The following is a 21,082-nucleotide window of genomic DNA, read 5'->3' on the forward strand; positions in this document are numbered from 1 at the left end:
GCCACAACATTTGTAACATTGATTTATCTCCCATAGCTCTAAGTTGGGCTGTCTTTGGGAGGGACTAGGAGAGATATGGGGAGACATTATAAAAAATCTAGGGTCCTGTGGTTAGTGAATCAGTTACGGTTGAGAGAGAGCTCAACCAAACGTAAGGGACAGAGCTTTTTTTGTTGTTGAGCGCCCATCATGGGGGACCCCAAGATCTGGCTATTACTTCTTCTGAGCACCAATGTCTTTGCTCGTAAGTTTGTATATATTTTATTGCTCTCTGATATTCATAAGATAGTGAAAACTGTTCATGATTTGCATTGTATTTAGTCAATATAGGAAGATACATATTTTTTGTAATATATTAGGAAAATAATTATATTCTATACTACACTATACTTTAATTAATGACATAAAATAATCTTGGATAGTTTGAAAAAATATGTGTCTAAAAATGTATGCTCAACTGCATCTCTGACATTTACACAGATTCAATGTAGCTAAGTATACTGAACAAAAATATAAACACAACATGTAAAGTGTTTGTCCCATGTTTCATGAGCTGAAATAAAAGATCCCAGAAATTGTCCATACGCACAAAACGCTTATTTCTTTAAAATGTTGTGCACAAATTGGTTTATGAGCATTTCTCCTTTGCCAAGATAATCCATCCACCTGAGAGGTGTGGCATATCAAGAAGCTGATTAAACAGCATGATCATTACACAGGTGCACCTTGTGCTGGAGACAATAAAATGAACTAAAATGTGCGGTTGTGTCACACAACACAATGCCACAGATGTCTCGAGTTTTGAGGGAGTGTGCAATTAGCCTGCTGACTGCAGGAATGTCCACCAGAGCTGCTGCCAGACAATTAAATGTTAATTTCTCTACAATAAGCCTCCTCCAACGTCGTTTTAGAGAATTTGGCAGTATGTCCAACCGGCCTCACAACTGCAGACCACTTGTATGGCGTCATGTGGGCGAGCAGTTTACTGATGTCAACGTTGTGAACAGAGTGCCCCATGGAGGCGGTGGGGTTATGATATAGGCTGGCATAAGCTACGGACAACGAACACAACTGCATTTGATCGATGGCAATTTGAATGCACAAAGATACCATGATGAGATCCTGAGGCCCATTGTCATGCCATTCATCCGCTGCCATCACCTCATGTTTCAGCATGATAATGCATGGCCCCATGTCGCAAGGATCTATACACAATTCTTGGAAGCTGAACATGTCCAAGTTCTTCTCACCAGACATGTCACCCATTGAGCATGTTTGGGATGCTCTGGATCGACCTGTACAACAGCGGGTTCCAGTTCCCGCCAATATCCAGCAACTTCGCACAGCTATCGAGTGGGACAACATTCCACAGGCCACAATCAACAGCCTGATCAACTCTATGTGAAGGAGATGTGTCGCGCTGCATGAGGCAAATGGTGGTCACACCAGATACTGACTGGTTTTATGATCCACAACCCTACCTTTTTCTAAGGTATCTGCGACCAACAGATGCATATCTGTATTCCCAGTCATGTGAAACCCGTAGATTAGGGCCTAATTAATTAATTTTAATTGACTGATTTCCTTAAATGAACTGTAACTCAGTAAAATCTTTGAAATTGTTGCATGTTGCGTTTATATTTTGTTCAGTATAAATAAATGCTACACCAATGTAAAATGTTTCACAAAAATTAGGACTTTTTTATTTGCTTTTTAGAGAAAGGCAGTGAGAATGCTGATGAACAGACGTCAACATGCCCATGTAAGTCTCTAAGGATTTACTTGAACTGTTAATCTTACATTCAGTTAATAAATGCTTTTAGATCGATGCCTGTCCTGGTTTTTGACTTTTAGTGGAACTGGAGATAACAGAGATAACTTGGCTGGATCTGAACTCTTACGCCATGATGTTTATGATTAGTACAATTGATGTCATTCACTAAGAGAGTTGCCATTTACTCAGTAAAGGGTCCAGAGTTCAAGTGGTGATGTGGAACTTCGACTGTGAACCCAACCGTGACTCAATTAGGGGAAACCCCTTTTTTTATTGTTTTATTCTTCATTCTAAAAAAAAGTATGTTTTGTTTTGCATTATGTAGAAGTACATCTAAAACGTAGCCATTGGCTAGGAGCTAGTATATTATAAATATTGATAGAAATGATATAATACTTGATAAAGTACAAGCAGTGACATTATTCAAATTGATCTGCCCATTATTTGTGATCTCCAGTGTCAGCAAGGTTTAAAACCTTTAAGAAATATGTGTACCAATACACAACAGAGAGCAAAAATGGTGTGGCTGGTACATCGAAACTCAGGAATGGCCCCAAAGTCACATGTCAGGTAGGCCTATGTCTGTTTGTTTTTGTGGCTCCACTTCTTCTTGTTCCTCCTGGTAACCGGGGGAGATGTTATCTTACTGACCCTCCCTCTCTCTGTTTGCTTGACCTCTCTTGTTATCATCCTCCTCATTCAGGTGGAACTCGAAGTCCCACAAGAATGCAGCTTCGTTCTTCACACAGCGGACTGTGCCCTCAGTGAGGTGTCGGTCATCGACCCTCAGGGAGAGCCTGTGTATAGACAGGCCGCAGGAGCTGAGGCATTCCAGGCTGCTATGGAGAAGTCAGTGCAAACATTTACCATAAAGATAAAACATGTATTGTCAATTTGATGATTTGGACATAAAATGTTCTCCATCACTTTCCCTCATCTGTTTTTACCATTTCAATCATTTTTCGCTTGTAAAATGAATAACACTTTTTATTAGTCTATCCTGTGAAAGAACAGATCAACTATAATGAATTTGACAATGTTGACTTATTGTTTGCTGTACCAGGAACCCTCTGAAAATCACATGGGAGCCGGTCATCGGGATACGCCTCTACCCTGAGTCAGATGAGCCTGTCAACATCCTGAACATCAAGAGGGGCATCATCTCCGCACTCAACGTCCCTGTCATGGAGGAGGAGAGCAACAGCATTATGGTAGGTCAAGTGTCTCTTAGAACTGCACTTCTGCACTGAGGGAAAGTTAGGTAAATATTGATGTATATTTTTCCCTTTCCTCATTAGAACACTGTGCATGGCCTGTGCAAGACTGACTACATGGTCAACTCCAGGAAGGACATTGATACAGATGTAACCCTCACCAGAGATCTGTCTCAGTGTGATCAGTTCCGCAGTATGAAGCTCCCCAGTAGCCCGCTGGCCCTCCTCCCAAGCCTGGTGAGACCTGACTTCACTGTGTTGGAAAAGTTGTGGGTTCGATTCCCTCAGGGGCCAACCATACAGATGTAGGATCTTAATTTGACCAGTTTCTCACAGTAGGAAAATAATTTTAAGCAACAGGAAATGTGAAATATTGTGTGGATTATAATGAATGGACATTTTTGTAGGGGTTCATACCTTTTTAGTTAGGGCAAATCCAGTCTGAAATTTTAAAGTGGAAATTACAAACTTTAGAAGCCTTTTTAAACCTCGAATACACTACAAGTTGCATTTCCTGCAGTGCAGGACATTTCCTGCAACAACAGGGTGATCAAATTAAGATCCTACACCTGTATAAAAATGTTTGCTCTCAAAGTGACTGCTAAAAGTGACATATGCTATGATATTATATGATGATGATCAGTCCCTACACCCAAATGAGGGCACTGCGTTCATCCACCTCTGGCCTGCTGGCTCCCCTACCTCTGCGGAAGCATAGTTCCCGCTCAGCCCAGTCAAAACTGTTCGCTGCTCTGGCACGACGCCAGGACAGCGGAGTCACTCACCACCTTCCGGAGACATTTGAAACCCCACCTCTTTAAGGAATAGGATAAAGTAATCCTTCTACCCCCCTTACTCCACCCCCCAAAAAAAACAAACATTGTAAAGTGGTTATCCCACTGGCTATAAGGTGAATGCACCTATTTGTAAGTCGCTCTGGATAAGAGCGTCTGCTAAATGACGTAAATGTAAATGTAATGTTATGTTATATTTGAGCCATGATAGTCTATGAAAGATCTGACATTTCAAGGAGGTCCTGAACATACCATACAGCCATTTTGATAGATATGTGTCTGTTCTTATAACTTCAAAAGTGAGATGTTTCCAGGAAATTGAAAAAAGATAATAATGTAATCATATGGCTATCGCTCTGTCTTCAGCATGGCCCTTTGTCCAAGCTCATCAGTAGTACTCAGGACTGCAACTATCAGTTTGACAACAGGAGAAAGCATATGACAAATGCTGTGTGCACAGAAAAGCACATCTTCCTGCCCTTCTCACATGAGTAAGTCACCCACAAATATTAATGTGTGTGTGCAGTGTGCGAGTGTGCGTGTGTGTGCTAGGATTTTATTGCGGGAACCGGGTTACCGAGATTTCCCGCCCAAACCCATTCTCGTTTCGCGAGATAAATAATGCATGATCAATCAGCGCTCAGTGTGTGTGTGTGTGTGTGTGTGTGTGTGTGTGAGAGTGTGTGTGCTGTTGTAGCCTACTATAGGCCTATTACTCAAAGTCGGCATTATTTCAAAGCGCTACGTGCGATGGGTTCACCTACAATGCCATTGCAAACATCAAGTAGGCCTACACGCTACATCAGATCAGCAATCAAATAAGATGGCCATAGCCTACCCTCCCCAAGAATCCCCGAACATATCACAACTAGTGAGAGAATATACAGAGAACGAGAAGGGCAAATTAGCCGAGATGCAAAAATACTAACTATGCACGTGCAACATATCAACTCTCTGGCTTCATTCATACATTAGACTCCTGAGTGGCGCAGTGGTCTAAGGCACTGCATCTCAGTGCTTGAGGTGTCACTACAGACCTCCTGGTTCGGTTCTAGGCTGTATCACAACTGGACGTGATTGGGAGTCCCATAGGGCGGCGCACAATTGGCCCTGCGTCGTCCGGGTTTGGCCGGTGTAGGCCGTCATTGTAAATAAGAATTTGTTCTTAACTGACTTGCCTAGTTAAATAAAGGTAAAATAAAATAAATAAAAGACCAGTCATCACAATGCTAGCAGCTTACCATATTTGCTCAAAATGAAGTACCCAATAGAAAACATCCCTTACACACTAAGAAAGGAGGGTTCCTCCTTCTTTGGGAAGGGTGAGGGTTCTGTGTGGAACCATAATGACTCAAAGAACCCTTTGAGCCCTTCACTGGTTCTTTACAGTTCACAGTGGTTTGCTCACAGCTCTTTTTGTGCAACAGTGAATGAGAATGTCATTCCAGTTGATCTAGTCTGTTGTGCTATGCCATTACATGTTAAATGTGATTATGGCCAGTGACGGTATCTTGTGAAAGACTCACGTATGGCCTTGTGTCAATTGAGAACTGATGAACAGTGGTTCTCAAACCTCTCCTCAGGGACCCCCAGCCATTCCAGAGCTAGCACACCTGATTCAACTTGTCAATTAACCCAACAATAAAACCTATGGAATTTTAACAATATAATATGGCGAAACAAAAACAACAACACTATTGTTCTTACAAAGGTTATTTCTAGAACCTTTGATATTGAGAAAGGTTCTATAGAACCATTCTCCATAAAAGTTATATAAAGAACCATTGAAAAGGGTTCTGTACAGAGACAAAAAGGGTTTTAATGGTTCTTTATAGGGAACATGTTCTTTATAGCACCATCAAGGTTCCATTTAGACATGTATGAGCATGGTTCTTTATAGAAGCTTCAAAAATGGTTCTATATAGCACCAAAAAGGGATATACTATCGTTACGAGCCAAATAACCCTTATTTGGCACAATATAGAACCATTTGTTTTTAGTGTGACGGCTACTTGCATGGTTTCTATTAATATTTACATTTTAGTCATTTAGCAGACGCTCTTATCCAGAGCGACTTACAGGAGCAATTAGGGTTAAGTGCCTTGCTCAAGGGCACCTCGACAGATTTTTCACCTAGTCGGCTCGGGATTAGAACCGGCGACCTTTCAGTTACTGGCACAACGCTCTTAACCACTAAGCTACCTGCCGCCCCATAATATAATTGCTTACTAAGTGTGCAGGCTACACGCGACCTCTTGATGCACTTACAGTAGACAATGTACTAACGTGTGGCACTGGCAGAGGCTCAAAATATAAACTGTTGCTAATCCCAAAACGGAGGATACACTGTGTCCACAAAAGCGCTTGAGGAAATAGACATTTGCAACATTGTTTCATGATGTTAGGCCTACGCTAACAAAAGTGAGCGCATGGTGGGCAACTGGTCAGATTCACGGGCAAATTATCAACTGCGATATCCATGATGATTCTCCGCTAGCCTAGGCCTACTTAGCTTATCTGTTTGTTTAGCGGAGAATCTGATGTTCCCTGGGACAAAGTCACCACAGTAAGTGGGTTATCATCAAGTAAAAACAGCCACAACCTCCCCCAATTCCACAATAGCCAGGTGCAAGCCAGGGGAGAGAAAAGGGCCAACAAGCTGTCTGACATCTTTCAGTCAAAGGTATACTAAAACAAATGTTGTAATATTCACTAGTCCTCATAATATTTTACCAGTCGGCCATCAGTGCTTCATAGGCTTACATTAAAACTAGGCTACATCGCCTCCCGAGTTAAAACTAGGCTACAGACCCGGGTTCCATCCCAGGCAGTGTCGCAGCCGGCCGCGACTGGGAGACCCATGAGGCAGCGCACAATTGGCCTAGCGTTGTCCGGGTTAGGGGAGGGTTTGGCCTGCCGGGATGTCCTTGTCCCATCGCGCTCTAGCGACTCCTTGTGGCGGGCTGGGCGCATGCACGCTGACTTCGGTCGCCAGTTGTACAGTGTTTCCTCCGACACATTGGTGCGGCTGGCTTCCGGGTTAAGCGAGCATTGTGTCAAGAAGCAGTGCGGCTTGGCAGGGTCGTGTTTCGGAGGACGCATGGCTCTCAACCTTCGCCTCTCCCGAGTCCGTACGGGAGTTGCAGCGATGGGACAAGACTGTAACTACCAATTGGATATTACGAAATTGGGGAGAAAAATGGGTTAAAAAAAAACCCAACAACAACTAGGCTACATCAACAAAATAGTGTGGTGACTTTGAGAGAACTTTGAGTTGATTAAATTGCAACAAATACAACAAGAAAACGTTAGATTAATGTGTATATTTCTCCATTTACAGTGGTATTATATGTTTTAAATAGCACTTCCGATTTGAATGGGAATATCTGAATCCCGGTCATTTCTTGCAATTTTCTCTGGAAAATATTCAACCCTAGTTTGTGCGTGTTACAAAAATATTTGAAGGGGTTTCAGTAAAGCCAATTTTTACCCCTCTGCAGGAATAGTGGAATCTCATCTGTGGTGACACAGAGCCTGACCTTGAAAGACACAGCAAAGATCAACATCAGAGTCTTTGGTAAGGAACATGTAGGCATGTACTGTACTATCAAGAAATGTGTGAGTGTTGTGTTTGTTGTGATCTGTGATAGCTCTTGCTAACAAGATCCCCCTGTTATAAGAGCTGCATAACATTGTGTTAACAATTACATACTGATACCATGAAAGCTGATGTCAGTTTATGACATTAAATTCAGCTAATTTGGCTTGGGTCATGACCCTGTCGTTTGGCCATTATACATCAAGAAAGTGTCAATTATTAAGCAGATAACATGAGTTGAAGGGAACTTCTTGAATGGTTTTCCATACCTGTTCTTTTTCTCCCTGTATGTTGATGTAGAGGCTGAAACCAGCCGCATTCAACCCCTTCACATGGAGTACCCAGAGGACAAGGCTCCTGCTCAGACCAAAAACGCTGTGCTGAGAACACTGCGAGACCTCAGCGGTCTGTCGAGCACTGACCAGGGCCAGAGGAGGCCAGGTCTCTTCCAGAAACTGGTCTCCGAGCTCCGTGCCCTTAAGAACGAGACACTGAGCCTGGCTGTGGAAGAGATGATGGTGGAGGGTGGTATGCTGACCTGGCAGGCCCTGGCCCAGTGTGGAACACCGGAGTGCACCAGTGCCATCCTCCAAGTCATCAGGACGATGGACAGCACCGCTGTGGAGGGGGACGCCTTTGTGTACGCCCTTGGCCTCCAGTCGAGCCCTGACTCCCACCGGGTCAGAGATATGCTCAGTGTGGCCCAACACAAACAGAGCAAAGCCATTATGTACGCTCTGGCAAACACAGTCAGGAAGTAAGTGAAATTACACTCTTTACTATTTTTACTCTACCTCAAAATAACTGGAATCATCGATATCTCATCAATTGCCTTTTTGTCACGATCGTCTGAAGAAGCGGACCAATACGCAGCGCGTGGAGTGAACATGATGACTTTATTTAATAAAGCAACCACGAAAAACAACAAATGACGATAGTGAAGTCCTCTGTAACACTGACAGAAACATGGAACAAAAACCCACAACCACAAAGTGAAACCCCACAGTATAAATATGGCTCCCAATCAGAGATAACGAGCCGACAGCTGACACTCGTTACCTCCGATTGGGAGTCATTGACAAAACCTAGAAATAAACCCGACAGAAAAGCAAACATAGAAATACACCCAACAGAAAATGAACAACCCTGGCTCAATAATCAAAGTCCCGGAGCCAGAGTGTCACAGTACCCCCCCCTAAAGGTGCGAACTCCGGGCGCACCAGCATACAGTCTAGGAGAGGGTCTGGGTGGGCGTCTGTCCACGGTGGCGGCTCTGGCACTGGTCGTGGTCCCCACCCCACCATAGTCACTACCCGCTGTAGTAACCTCCTCCACATGACCACCCCCCAACTAAACCCCACAGGATTAAGGGGCAGCACTGGACTAAGAGGCAGCACCGGACTCAGGGGCAGCACCGGACTAAGGGGCAGCACCGGACTAAGGGGCAGTACCGGGCTAAGGGGCAGCACCGGACTAAGGGGCAGCACCGGGCTAAGGGGCAGTACCGGACTAAGGGGCAGCTCCGGACTAAGGGGCAGCACCGGGCTAAGGGGCAGTACCGGACTAAGGGGCAGCTCCGGACTGAACGGCGGATCCTGGCTGGCTGGCTCTGGCGGATCCTGGCTGGCTGGCGGATCCGGGCTGGACGGCTCTGGCGGATCCTGGCTGGGCGGCTCTGGCGGATCCTGGCTGGACGGCTCTGGCGGATCCCTGGCTGGACGGCTCTGGCGGATCCTGGCTGGACGGCTCCTGGCGGATCCTGGCTGGGCCGGCTCTGGCGGATCCTGGCTGAGCGGCTCTGGCGGATCCTGGCTGGGCGGCTCTGGCGGATCCTGGCAGGACGGCTCCGGCGGATCCTGGCTGGAGCGGCTCTGGCGGATCCTGGCTGGGCGGCTCTGGCGGATCCTTGCTGGACCGGCTCTGGCGGATCCTGGCTGGGACGGCTCTGGCGGATCCTGGCTGGACGGCTCTGGCGGATCCTGGCTGGACGGCTCTGGCGGATCCTGGCTGGACGGCTCTGGCGGATCCTGGCTGGACGGCTCTGGCGGATCCTGGCTGGACGACTCATGGCTGGCCGACGGGTCTGGCTGCTCATGGCTGGCCGACGGATCTGGCTGCTCATGGCTGGCCGACGGATCTGGCTGCTCATGGCTGGCCGACGGATCTGGCTGCTCATGGCTGGCCGCCGGATCTGGCTGCTCATGGCTGGCCGACGGATCTGGCTGCTCATGGCTGGCCGACGGATCTGGCTGCTCATGGCTGGCGACGGATCTGGCTGCTCGTGGCTGGCCGACGGATCTGGCTGCTCATGGCTGGCTGACGGATCTGGCTGCTCATGGCTGGCTGACGGATCTGGCTGCTCGTGGCTGGCTGACGGATCTGGCTGCTCATGGCTGGCTGACGGTGCTGGCTGCTCATGGCTGGCTGGACGGATCTGGCTGCTCGTGGCTGGCTGGACGGATCTGGCTGCTCATGGCTGGCTGGCGGATCTGGCTGCTCGCTGGCTGGCTGAGGATCTGGCTGCTCATGGCTGGCTGACGGATCTGGCTGCTCATGGCTGGCTGACGGATCTGGCTGCTCATGGCTGGCTGACGGATCTGGCTGCTCATGGCTGGCTGACGGATCTGGCTGCTCATGGCTGGCTGACGGTGCTGGCTGGGCGGCTGGCGGTGGAGCGGACCCCAGCCTCGGAGAGTGGTCATCACCTCCAGCAGGGCGGTTCCCATCTGCAGGAGCTGCTCTTGCTGGTCCCGAACCTGGGCTTCCAGTCTTGTACGGGCTGCGTCGGCTCCTGCTGATTCCATAGCTGGTGTATGCTTCTGTCTGGCGGAAGGCTCTAGCCGGCTCCTGTCTGGCGGAAGGCTCTAGCGGCTCCGGTCTGGCGGACGGCTCTGAAGGCTCATGGCAGACGGGCGGCTTTGCAGGCTCAGTACAGACGGGCGGCTTATGCAGCGCTTGGCAGACGGGCAGTTCAGGCGCCATAGGGCAGACGGGCAGTACAGGCGCCGTTGAGCAGACGGGCAGTTCAGGCGCCCAAGCCATGTGCCCCCCCCCAAAATTTTTTTGGGGTTGCCTCCCGTCCTTCCGACGATAGCCCTGCCGACGCTGTTTCTCCTCTCGCCGTCGCCTCTCCACCGTTTCGCTCCATGGACGGCGATCCATCCCATCCAGGATCTCCTCCCACGTCCAGGACCCTTTTCCGTCCAACAGCTCCTCCCATGTCCAGACCCTTTGCTCCTGGACGCGCTGCTTGGTCCTTTTGTGGTGGGTTTTTCTGTCACGATCGTCTGAAGAAGCGGACCAATACGCAGCGCGTGGAGTGAACATGATGACTTTATTTAATAAAGCAACCACGAAAAACAACAAATGACGATAGTGAAGTCCTCTGTAACACTGACAGAAACATGGAACAAAAACCCACAACCACAAAGTGAAACCCCACAGTATAAATATGGCTCCCAATCAGAGATAACGAGCCGACAGCTGACACTCGTTACCTCCGATTGGGAGTCATTGACAAAACCTAGAAATAAACCCGACAGAAAAGCAAACATAGAAATACACCCAACAGAAAATGAACAACCCTGGCTCAATAATCAAAGTCCCGGAGCCAGAGTGTCACACTTTTTTTGGGAGGGGGGAACATGGTTGATGTTTATTTGACTGTAACCATAACAGCTTTGTAACTTTTTAGATTTTTTTATTCAATTAATTGTTGAAGCTAACCACCAGAGGGCAATAATTACTATCACAACTAAGGTTGCAAAATTCTGCGAACTTTCAATATATTCCCTGGTTTTCCCAAAATCGTGGTTGGAGGATTACGGATTTCCTGTTTACTGCTTATACTCCTCCAACCGGGATTTCAGGACAACCAGGGAATTTATTGAAAGTGCCCGGAATTTTGCAACCCTAATCACAACACAATTCAGCACTAGTGTTTGGTAACATATTCCCAACACTCATCTGCAGGTTCCACCCAGGACATCCCACCGCTGAGGTCAAAGAGGTGAAAGAGTTCATGGATACCATGTTGGGAGACTGCTCAGGGGATGAGGATATGACTTTCCTGACACTAAGGGTACACAACCGCTTATACGCAATATTAAAAGTATTGTTTTAAGTATTGTGTTGTTGTATACCTAACATACAGATACAGCTAGTCAGTATTGCACCTTGCAACTTGATTTTTTCACAACCATTTTCTAGGTTGTAGGCGTTATGGGTAAAGCAATGAAATCTACAGGTGATGTCGGTCTGGGCTTGAAGGAGTCCCTCATCAACTGTGTGCAGAAGGGTGCTTCTCTATCTGTCCAGAAGGCAGCAATTCAGTCCTTCAGACTCATGGACATCGACCAGGAGGTGATTCCATACCCACCACCATACCCACCACCTAAACCTGCTCAATAAATGCTCAACATTCTTCTTTGAGTTCTCTTCAGTTATATGCTTTTATTAATTAGCACACTTTTCATAATCTAATCATTAACAATCTGTACTAATAAGCTAAATGGTTTGTGCTCTGAATGACAGGTCAGAGAAACTCTCTTGGAGGTGTACCAGGATGCTGAGAGCCCCATCCAGAAACGTGTGGCAGCTTATCTGATGCTTATGAAGAGTCCTGACGATGCACTCCTTGGCAAGGTGATCACCACGCTGAATGATGAACAGGACCCACAGGTCAGGAGCTTTGTGGCCTCCCATCTTGACAACATCAGGCACTCTGATGATCCCAAAACGCAGCAGTAAGTGACTGTTTTCTGTATGATATGTTCAGTCACTCCCCATTCATTTATATACAGTTGAAGTCGGAAGTTTACATACACGTTAGCCAAATACATTTAAACTCAGTTTTTCACAATTCCTGACATTTAATCCTAGTAATAATTCCCTGTCTTAGGTCATTTAGGATCACCACTTTATTTTAAGAATGTGAAATGTCAGAATAATAGTAGAGAGAATGATTTATTTCAGCTTTTATTTATTTCATCACATTCCCAGTGGGTCAGAAGTTTACATACACTCAATTAGTATTTGGTAGCATTGCCTTTAAATTGTTTAACTTGGGTCAAACGTTTTGGGTAGCCTTCCACAAGTTTCCCACAATAAATTGGGTGAATTTTGGCCCATTCCTCCTGACAGAGCTGGTGTAACTGAGTCAGGTTTGTAGGCCTCCTTGCTTGCACACGCTTTTTCAGTTCTGCCCACACATTTTCTATAGGATTGAGGTCAGGGCTTTGTGATGGCCACTCCAATACCTTGACTTTGTTGTCCTTAAGCCATTTTGCCACAACTTTGGAAGTATGCTTGGGGTCATTGTCCATTTGGAAGACCCATTTGTGACCAAGCTTTAACTTCCTGACTGATGTCTTGAGATGCTGCTTCAATATATCCACATAATTTTCCTTCCTCATGATGCCATCTATTTTGTGAAGTGCACCAGTCCCTCCTGCAGCAAAGCACCCCCACAGCATGATGCTGCTACCCCCGTGCTTCACGGTTGGGATGGTGTTCTTCGGCTTGCAAGACCACCCCCTTTTTCCTCCAAACATAACGATGGTCATTATGGCCAAATAGTTATATTTTTGTTTCATTAGACCAGAGGACATTTCTCCAAAAAGTATGATCTTTGTCCCCATGTGCAGTTGCAAACCGTAGTCTGGCTTTTTTATGACGGTTTTGGAGCAGTGGCTTCTTCCTTGCTGAGCGGCCTTTCAGGTTATGCCGATATAGAACTCGTTTTACTGTGGATATAGATATTTTTGTACCTGTTTCCTCCAGCATCTTCACAGGGTCCTTTGCTGTTGTTCTGGGATTGATTTGCACTTTTCACACCAAAGTACGTTCATCTCTAGGAGACAGAACGCGTCTCCTTCCTGAGCGGTATGACAGCTGCGTGGTCCAATGGTGTTTATACTTGCGTACTATTGTTTGTGACAGATGAACATGGTACCTTCAGGCGTTTGGAAATTGCTCCCAAGGATGAACCAGACTTGTGGAGGTCTACCATTTTTTTTCTGAGGTCTTGGCTGATTTCTTTTGATTTTCCCATGATGTCAAGCAAAGAGGCACTGAGTTTGAAGGTAGGCCTTGAAATACATCCACAGGTATACCTCCAATTGACTCAAATGATGTCAATTAGCCTATCAGAAGCTTCTAAAGCCATGACATCATTTTCTGGAATTTTCCAAGCTGTTTAAAGGCACAGTCAACTTAGTGTATGCAAACTTCTGACCCACTGGAATTGTGATACAGTGAATTATAAGTGAAATAATCTGTCTTTAAACAATTGTTGCAAAAATTACTTGTGTCAGGCACAAAGTAGATGTCCTAACTGACTTGCCAAAACTATAGTTTGTTAGCAAGAAATGTGTGGAGTGGTTGAAAAACGAGTTTTAATGACTCCAACCTAAGTGTATGTAAACTTCCGACTTCAACTGTACATGGTTTACAAGGTTAATTTAATGTGTGTGATCACAGTGGTAGAAGGTGTTGTTGTTTTCTGTATCTCCTACTGTAGATGTTTTTGACACCTGTCTAAGAGAATCACCTTCATTGAGTTATATTTTTCATCTGTCCAGCTGCAAAATCATGGGCATGATTGTGTTCAACAGAATCACAACAGCAAAATAATATCCTTTATTTTCCCAATCCCCATAATCACTTGTGCAACACAAACAAGTTGTGGGGTCTGAAAAGTGCTCTCTTTCTCTCTTCCTCAAGAATAAGACAGTATATCGAGGAGGCATTGCAAAACCATCAGCACCCTGCTAACCCCTTCGCCACAATGTCCCGCAACTTCAAAATGGACACTGCCATGGGATCCATGAAGGGCAACATGATCTTTGATTCCACTGACTCCCTGCCAAAGGAAGTCCTGCTGGAGACCACCCTCAAAGCCTTTGGGTACAGCAGTGACATGCTAGAGGTAAGGGTTGAAAAGACATTAGAAAATGATTTGGTAGATACAAAAAGTGTGTTTGTCTAATAAATGAAACATTTAATTAAAATGCATATTATTTCAAATAATAATTGCATCTACAGTGGGGGAAAAAAGTATTTAGTCAGCCACCAATTGTGCAAGTTCTCCCACTTAAAAAGATGAGAGAGGCCTGTAATTTTCATCATAGGTATACGTCAACTATGACAGACAAACTGAGAGAAGAAAATCCAGAAAATCACATTGTAGGATTTTTAATGAATTTATTTGCAAATTATGGTGGAAAATATATTGTATTTGGTCACCTACAAACAAGCAAGATTTCTGGCTCTCACAGACCTGTAACTTCTTCTGTAAGAGGCTCCTCTGTCCTCCACTCATTACCTGTATTAATGGCACCTGTTTGAACTTGTTATCAGTATAAAAGACACCTGTCCACAGCCTCAAACAGTCACACTCCAAACTCCACTATGGCCAAGACCAAAGAGCTGTCAAAGGACACCAGAAACAAAATTGTAGACCTGCACCAGGCTGGGAAGACTGAATCTGCAATAGGTAAGCAGCTTGGTTTGAAGAAATCAACTGTGGGAGCAATTATTAGGAAATGGAAGACATACAAGACCACTGATAATCTCCCTCGATCTGGGGCTCCACTCAAGATCTCACCCTGTGGGGTCAAAATGATCACAAGAACAGTGAGCAAAAATCCCAGAACCACACGGGGGGACCTAGTGAATGACCTGCAGAGAGCTGGGACCAAAGTAACAAAGCCTACCATCAGTAACACACTACGCCGCCAGGGACTCAAATCCTGCAGTGCCAGACGTGTCCCCCTGCTTAAACCAGTACATGTCCAGGTCCGTCTGAAGTTTGCTAGAGTGCATTTGGATGATCCAGAAGAGGATTGGGAGAATGTCATATGGTCAGATGAAACCAAAATATAACTTTTTGGTAAAAACTCAACTCGTCGTGTTTGGAGGACAAAGAATGCTGAGTTGCATCCAAAGAACACCATACCTACTGTGAAGCATGGGGGTGGAAACATCATGCTTTGGGGCTGTTTTTCTGCAAAGGGACCAGGAAGACTGATCCGTGTAAAGGAAAGAATGAATGGGGCCATGTATCGTGAGATTTTGAGTGAAGACCTCCTTCCATCAGCAAGGGCATTGAAGATTAAACGTGGCTGGGTCTTTCAGCATGACAATGATCCCAAACACACCGCTCGGGCAACGAAGGAGTGGCTTCGTAAGAAGCATTTCAAGGTCCTGGAGTGGCCTAGCCAGTCTCCAGATCTCAACCCCATAGAAAATCTTTGGAGGGAGTTGAAAGTCCGTGTTGCCCAGCGACAGCCCCAAAACATCACTGCTCTAGAGGAGATCTGCATGGAGGAATGGGCCAAAATACCAGCAACAGTGTGTGAAAACCTTGTGAAGACTTACAGAAAACGTTTGACCTGTGTCATTGCCAACAAAGGGTATATAACAAAGTATTGGGAAACTTTTGTTATTGACCAAATACTTATTTTCCACCATAATTTGCAAATAAATTTATTAAAAATCGTACAATGGGATTTTCTGGAAAGAAAAATCTCATTTTGTCTGTCATAGTTGACGTGTACCTATGATGAAAAGTACAGGCCTCTCTCATCTTTTTAAGTGGGAGACCTTGCACAATTGGTGGCTGACTAAATACGTTTTTCCCCCACTGTATATTGGTGTGATTACATTGATATCTTGTCCAACCCTTTACTTGTTTTTTAAGTGTTAAAACGTATTCTCACTTCTATTTTTAAGGTTGGTATTGAAGGTAATGGATTTGAACCGAGACTTGAGGCCCTTTTTGGAGAGCAAGGTTTCTTCCCTGACTCTGTCTCCAAGGCCATGTACTGGGCGGGTGACAAGATACCAGACTCGGTCCAGCAGGTGCTGGAGAACTGGATTTCACCCTTGAGGAGTGACAGAAAGAAAAGACAGGTAAAAGTGTATGATTTTATATATTGATGTTCAAGGAATAGTTTTTTGGTTTGGCTTTTTAAAGACATGTGTAATCCTCCATATTTTACAGGCCCCACAGGACCTCATGAGAGATATTGGACAGAACTTCCGAAAGCTTGTCAGGGAACTACACTCTCAAGACTCCCCTGAAGCTATGGCCTACCTAAGGATTCTTGAAAATGAAGTTGGATACATCAAGTTCAGTGAGATGGAGCACATGGCCCAGACCCTAGCCATGTACTCAGAGGTGTTCTTCAAGATCATGCCTCTTAAGGTAAATCGTGGTTGACTGAACAGGTTATTCTGAAGAAAAAAGCACATACAATCCCATTGCAAAATGGTGCTATTGTTTTTGGTATTTGAACTATGTGCAAACTAGAAAACTCAACAAAACAGGAAATTACAAACAGAGCTAACCCACTGGGCCCGGACTGGTTGAATGAACATTGTTTCCACATCATTTCAATGAAAGTACACTGAACAAAAATATAAACGCAACATGTAAAGTGTTGGTCCCATGTTTCATGAGCTGAAATAAAATATTTCTGAAATTTTCCATACGCACAAAAAGCTTATTTCTCTCAAATATTGTGCACAAATTTGTTTACATCCCTGTTAGTGAGCATTTCTCCTTTGCCAAGATAATCCATTCTCCTGACAGGTGTGGCATATCAAGAAGCTGATTAAACAGCACGATCATTACACAGGTGCATCTTGTGCTGTGGACAATAAAAGGCCACTCTAAAATGTGCAGTTTTGTCACACAACACAATGCCACAGTTTTGAGGGAGCGTTCAATTGGCATGCTGACTGCAGGAATGTCCACCAGAGCTGTTACCAGAGAATTGAATGTTAATTTCTCTACCATAAGCCACCTCCAACATCATTTTAGAGAATTTGGCAGTATGTCCAACCGGCCTCACAACCGCAGACCACGTGTAACCACGCCAGCCCAGGACCTCCACATCGGGCTTCTTCACCTGTGGGATCGTTTGAGACCAGCCACCCGGACAGCTGATGAAACTGTGGGTTTGCAAAAAATGAAGAATTTCTGCACAAACTCTCAGAAACCGTTTCAGGGAAGCTCATCTGCGTGCTCGTCATCCTCACTAGGGTTTTGACCTGACTGCACTTCGGCGTCATAACTGACTTCAGTGTGCAAATGCTCACCTTCGATGGCCACTGGCACATTGGAGAAGTGTCCTCTTCACGGATGAATCCCGGTTTGAACTGTACCGGGCAGATGGCAGACAGCGTGTATGGCGTTGTGTGGGCAAGCGGTTTGCTGATGTCAACGTTGTGACCAGAGTGCTCCATGGTGGCGGTGGGGTTATGGTATGGGCAGGCATAAGCTACGGACAATGAACACAATTGCATTTTATCAATGGAAATTTGAATGCACAGAGATAACGTGATGAGATCCTGAGGCCCATTGTTGTTCCACTCATCCGCCGCCATCACCTATGTTTCAGCATGATAATGCACAGCCCCATGCCGCAAGGATCTGTACACAATTCCTGGAAACTGAAAATGTCCCAGTTCTTCCATGGCCTGCATACTCACCAGACATGTCACCCATTGAGCATGTTTGGGATGCTCCGGATGGATGTGTTTGACAGCATGTTCCAGTTCCCACCAAAATCCAGCAACTTTTCACAGGCATTGAAGAGGAGGGGGACAACATTCCACAGGCCACAATCAACAGCCTGATCAACTCTATGCAAAGGAGATGTGTCATGCTGCATGAGGCAAATGGTGGTCACACCAGATACTGACTGGTTTTCTGATCCATGCCACTACCTTTTTTTTAAAGGTATCTGTGACCAACAGATGCATATCTGTATTCCCAGTAATGAGAAATCCATAGATTAGGGCCTAATGAATTGATTTCAATTGACTGGTTTCCTTATATGAACTGTAACTCAGTAAAATCTTTGAAATTGTTGCATGTGGCGTTTATATTTTTGTTCAGTGTACGTAGAACCAACGTGGAAAAAACGTTGAATTGACGTCTGTGCCCAGTGGGAAACATGATTTCAATTATCTCCATACACTGATTGAGTTAAAGTGAACTTACCCACACCCAAAGCAGTGGCGGTCGGAGATGTTTAAGATGAGGGAGGACGATTTATTTTGTTATGAGCATGACCTTATTTATATTACAGCATATTGGATGACTGTCATTCATATTCCATTCACCCAGCTCAATGTAACATCGATAGGTTTAGGCTACTACATGATACTTGAATTTTCCCTATACCTATCATGAGGTTGCTACAACCTAGCCTATGAATTAAAGTTTACAATTTAGGTGCAAAATTAGAGTAATCAAGATGACAGACTAACACATTCAATACCGCCTTTCACACTCCTGCCTGCATCTAGCTGATCTAGTGTGTAATCATTAGTCCAACAGTTGCAAACAAGAGTTTCTATTGGATAAATTCAGGTATGTTTATCCCCATTTCCTTCCGTTTAAGAAACGTTTTTCAACAGAATTGGCAGAATGAATACACCCCTGATCACACGCAAACACAGTTCACTTTCAGAGCAGCCACATAGAAACAGCATGATCATTTTGCTCATTGTAGAATTCCTTCTCGCATCTATGCGCTCTCCTCCTCTCAAGCAGTTTAGCACTTACACCGGCAGGCCCCGATGGCAATAAATTAATAAAACCAAAAGCTTACCTTGACTTGGAAGAGTTCCAGTGTTGGATAGCCATAGCCAGCTAGCTAACATAGCGTCCCTCTCTGTTTGAGCCGGGTGTTTGAGTAGGCTAAACTAGCTAGATGCATTTGCTAGCTAAGTAAAAATGCAAGTGAACAAAAATACAACTAAATATAGCTATCTCTCTCTCTCTCGCTTCTCCTTCATTTTTAAAGAAATTAATTTGTTCAAAACTGTTCAACATTGTCTTTCTCTCTCTTTGAGTCAACTACTCACCACATTGTATGCACTGCAGTGCTAGCTAGCTGTAGTTTATGCTTTCAGTCCTAGACTAATTCTCTGATCCTTTGATTGGGTTGACAACGTGTCAGTTCATGCTGCAAGAGCTCTGATAGGTCTATGGAAGGGGGTGAGAACCATGAGCCTCCTAGGTTTTGTATTGAAGTCAATGTACCCAGAGGAGGATGGAAACTAACTGTCCTCCGGCTACACCATGGTACTACCCTACAGAGTGCTGTTGAGGCTACTGTAGACCTTCATTGCAAAATGTGTGTTTTAATCAATTATTTGGTGAAGTGAAAAAAGAAAGCAAATCAACAGTTTTATTTTATCTAAAAAGGATAACTTTTTAAATGTTTCACTATTTTTATTTTTATGAATTTCACTGAGGAGGATGGTCCTCCTCTTCCTCCTTTGAGGAGCCTCCGCTGACCCACATTCCTTTTGTTTCAATTAGCCTTATTGTCTTTATTTTTGCACAGGTTATGCAGTCTCTAATGTCGAGCACTGGCAACGAGCTTTATGCCCACTATATCTTCCTGGATGAGAGCTTTTCTCTGCCCTCCGCATCTGGCTTACCCCTGAAATTCTCCTTGTCTGGTGTCTTTGCCCCTGGAGCCAAGGGAGGTCTGAACTTCTCCCCTGGTATGGTAAGCTGCCTGATCTTTTGTTTCTATTCAATTAAACATATATGCCTTATGGAACATTTTGAATGGATTTCAACCCTATTTGAACAAATTCTTTCATTTATTTAGGATCCTAGGTTATTTTAAAGTGTGAATTATGCCTATCTTACCTGTAGCAGCAGCTGTCTTTCATGCCATCTGTCGGTGTGGAGTTTATTACGCAAATGGGCATCCAAATTCCTGAGTTTGTGGTGGCTGGCATCGAAATGCACACCAACATGTACCATGAGAGTTCCCTGAATGCCAAAGTCACCATTAGCAGGAACGAGATCAAACTCTCCATCCCTGCACCCAAGGGAACCACTCAGCTATTCAGCGTCAGGTGGGAATTACTCTAACTTCAACTTCAAATACTTCTACTTCAAATAATTGTTATTAAATATAAGTGGAACATTAAGGGTAACTCACATACTGTTGTCAATGTGAATCGGAGTACAGACTTAAGAATCCAGTTGTATCAAATGCCATCATCTTTTAACATAGAAAAACTTTACATAAACCAGCCTCAACCTGCATCAGTTATATTAAGCATTACTATGTAAAAAGTCATATTAAATATTTTGTAATTATTTTTCCTGCACCTCTTCAAAATCCAGCAACATGCTGATGTCAGTGTCCTCCACCCAGACTAAGATGGTGCCATCAATAGGGGAGGGTATGACAGACTCCACTGAATGCCAGCCCCTGTTTACTGGTATGAATATCTGCACAACACTGCGTTATGCCAACGCAAGCTCAGTAGATGATGCTCCGTACTACCCCCTTACAGGAGAGAGCAGGTGAGAGTTGAGTCCATCGCCAGGATTTCCAAACACATTTAATTTCAACTGTATCATTCTATTGATTAAAAGGATCATCTTTAAGAGACACATGTCTATCAATCTATTAGGCTTGCTCTAGAGATCCAACCAACAGGGGAGGTAACAGAATACACTGCTGCCATTACTTCTGAAACTCTCAGAGAGGGTAAGGAGGGACGCCAGAAAGTGGACTCTCTGAAGCTAACCCTGAGGGCGTCAGGTATGTGTGTCCAATGAAAAGAAATTGAACAAATTAAGACTGGCAAATGATATAGATACCCCAATAGACTCTACATAAAATGTATTGAAGCCCATCTGTCCTCTTCATATTAG

At 44.8% G+C, this 21,082-nt stretch overlaps 1 protein-coding gene across 2 annotated transcripts in view; it reads left to right on the forward strand.

Annotated features, from left to right (window-relative positions):
- The first annotated feature begins 117 nt into the window (after positions 1-117).
- Positions 118-21,082, forward strand: part of apoba (apolipoprotein Ba) — a 36,652-nt gene continuing 15,687 nt past the window's right edge. The window contains exons 1-19 of one of the 2 annotated variants that reach the window (XM_041854922.2): positions 118-244; positions 1,718-1,762; positions 2,232-2,344; positions 2,478-2,623; positions 2,838-2,985; positions 3,073-3,225; positions 4,149-4,273; positions 7,283-7,359; positions 7,681-8,137; positions 11,353-11,461; positions 11,590-11,742; positions 11,914-12,125; positions 14,104-14,308; positions 16,114-16,293; positions 16,385-16,588; positions 19,746-19,913; positions 20,066-20,271; positions 20,546-20,728; positions 20,839-20,969. In XM_041854922.2, coding sequence (XP_041710856.2) covers positions 190-244; positions 1,718-1,762; positions 2,232-2,344; positions 2,478-2,623; positions 2,838-2,985; positions 3,073-3,225; positions 4,149-4,273; positions 7,283-7,359; positions 7,681-8,137; positions 11,353-11,461; positions 11,590-11,742; positions 11,914-12,125; positions 14,104-14,308; positions 16,114-16,293; positions 16,385-16,588; positions 19,746-19,913; positions 20,066-20,271; positions 20,546-20,728; positions 20,839-20,969 — 3,070 coding nt within the window. In that variant the 5' untranslated portion in view covers positions 118-189. The remainder of the gene's footprint in view (positions 245-1,717; positions 1,763-2,231; positions 2,345-2,477; positions 2,624-2,837; positions 2,986-3,072; positions 3,226-4,148; positions 4,274-7,282; positions 7,360-7,680; positions 8,138-11,352; positions 11,462-11,589; positions 11,743-11,913; positions 12,126-14,103; positions 14,309-16,113; positions 16,294-16,384; positions 16,589-19,745; positions 19,914-20,065; positions 20,272-20,545; positions 20,729-20,838; positions 20,970-21,082) is intronic. The other variant, XM_041854923.2, reaches the window with a different exon arrangement.

The sequence above is a fragment of the Coregonus clupeaformis genome, chromosome 29, assembly GCF_020615455.1.
Source record: "Coregonus clupeaformis isolate EN_2021a chromosome 29, ASM2061545v1, whole genome shotgun sequence".
Lineage (NCBI taxonomy): Eukaryota > Metazoa > Chordata > Actinopteri > Salmoniformes > Salmonidae > Coregonus > Coregonus clupeaformis.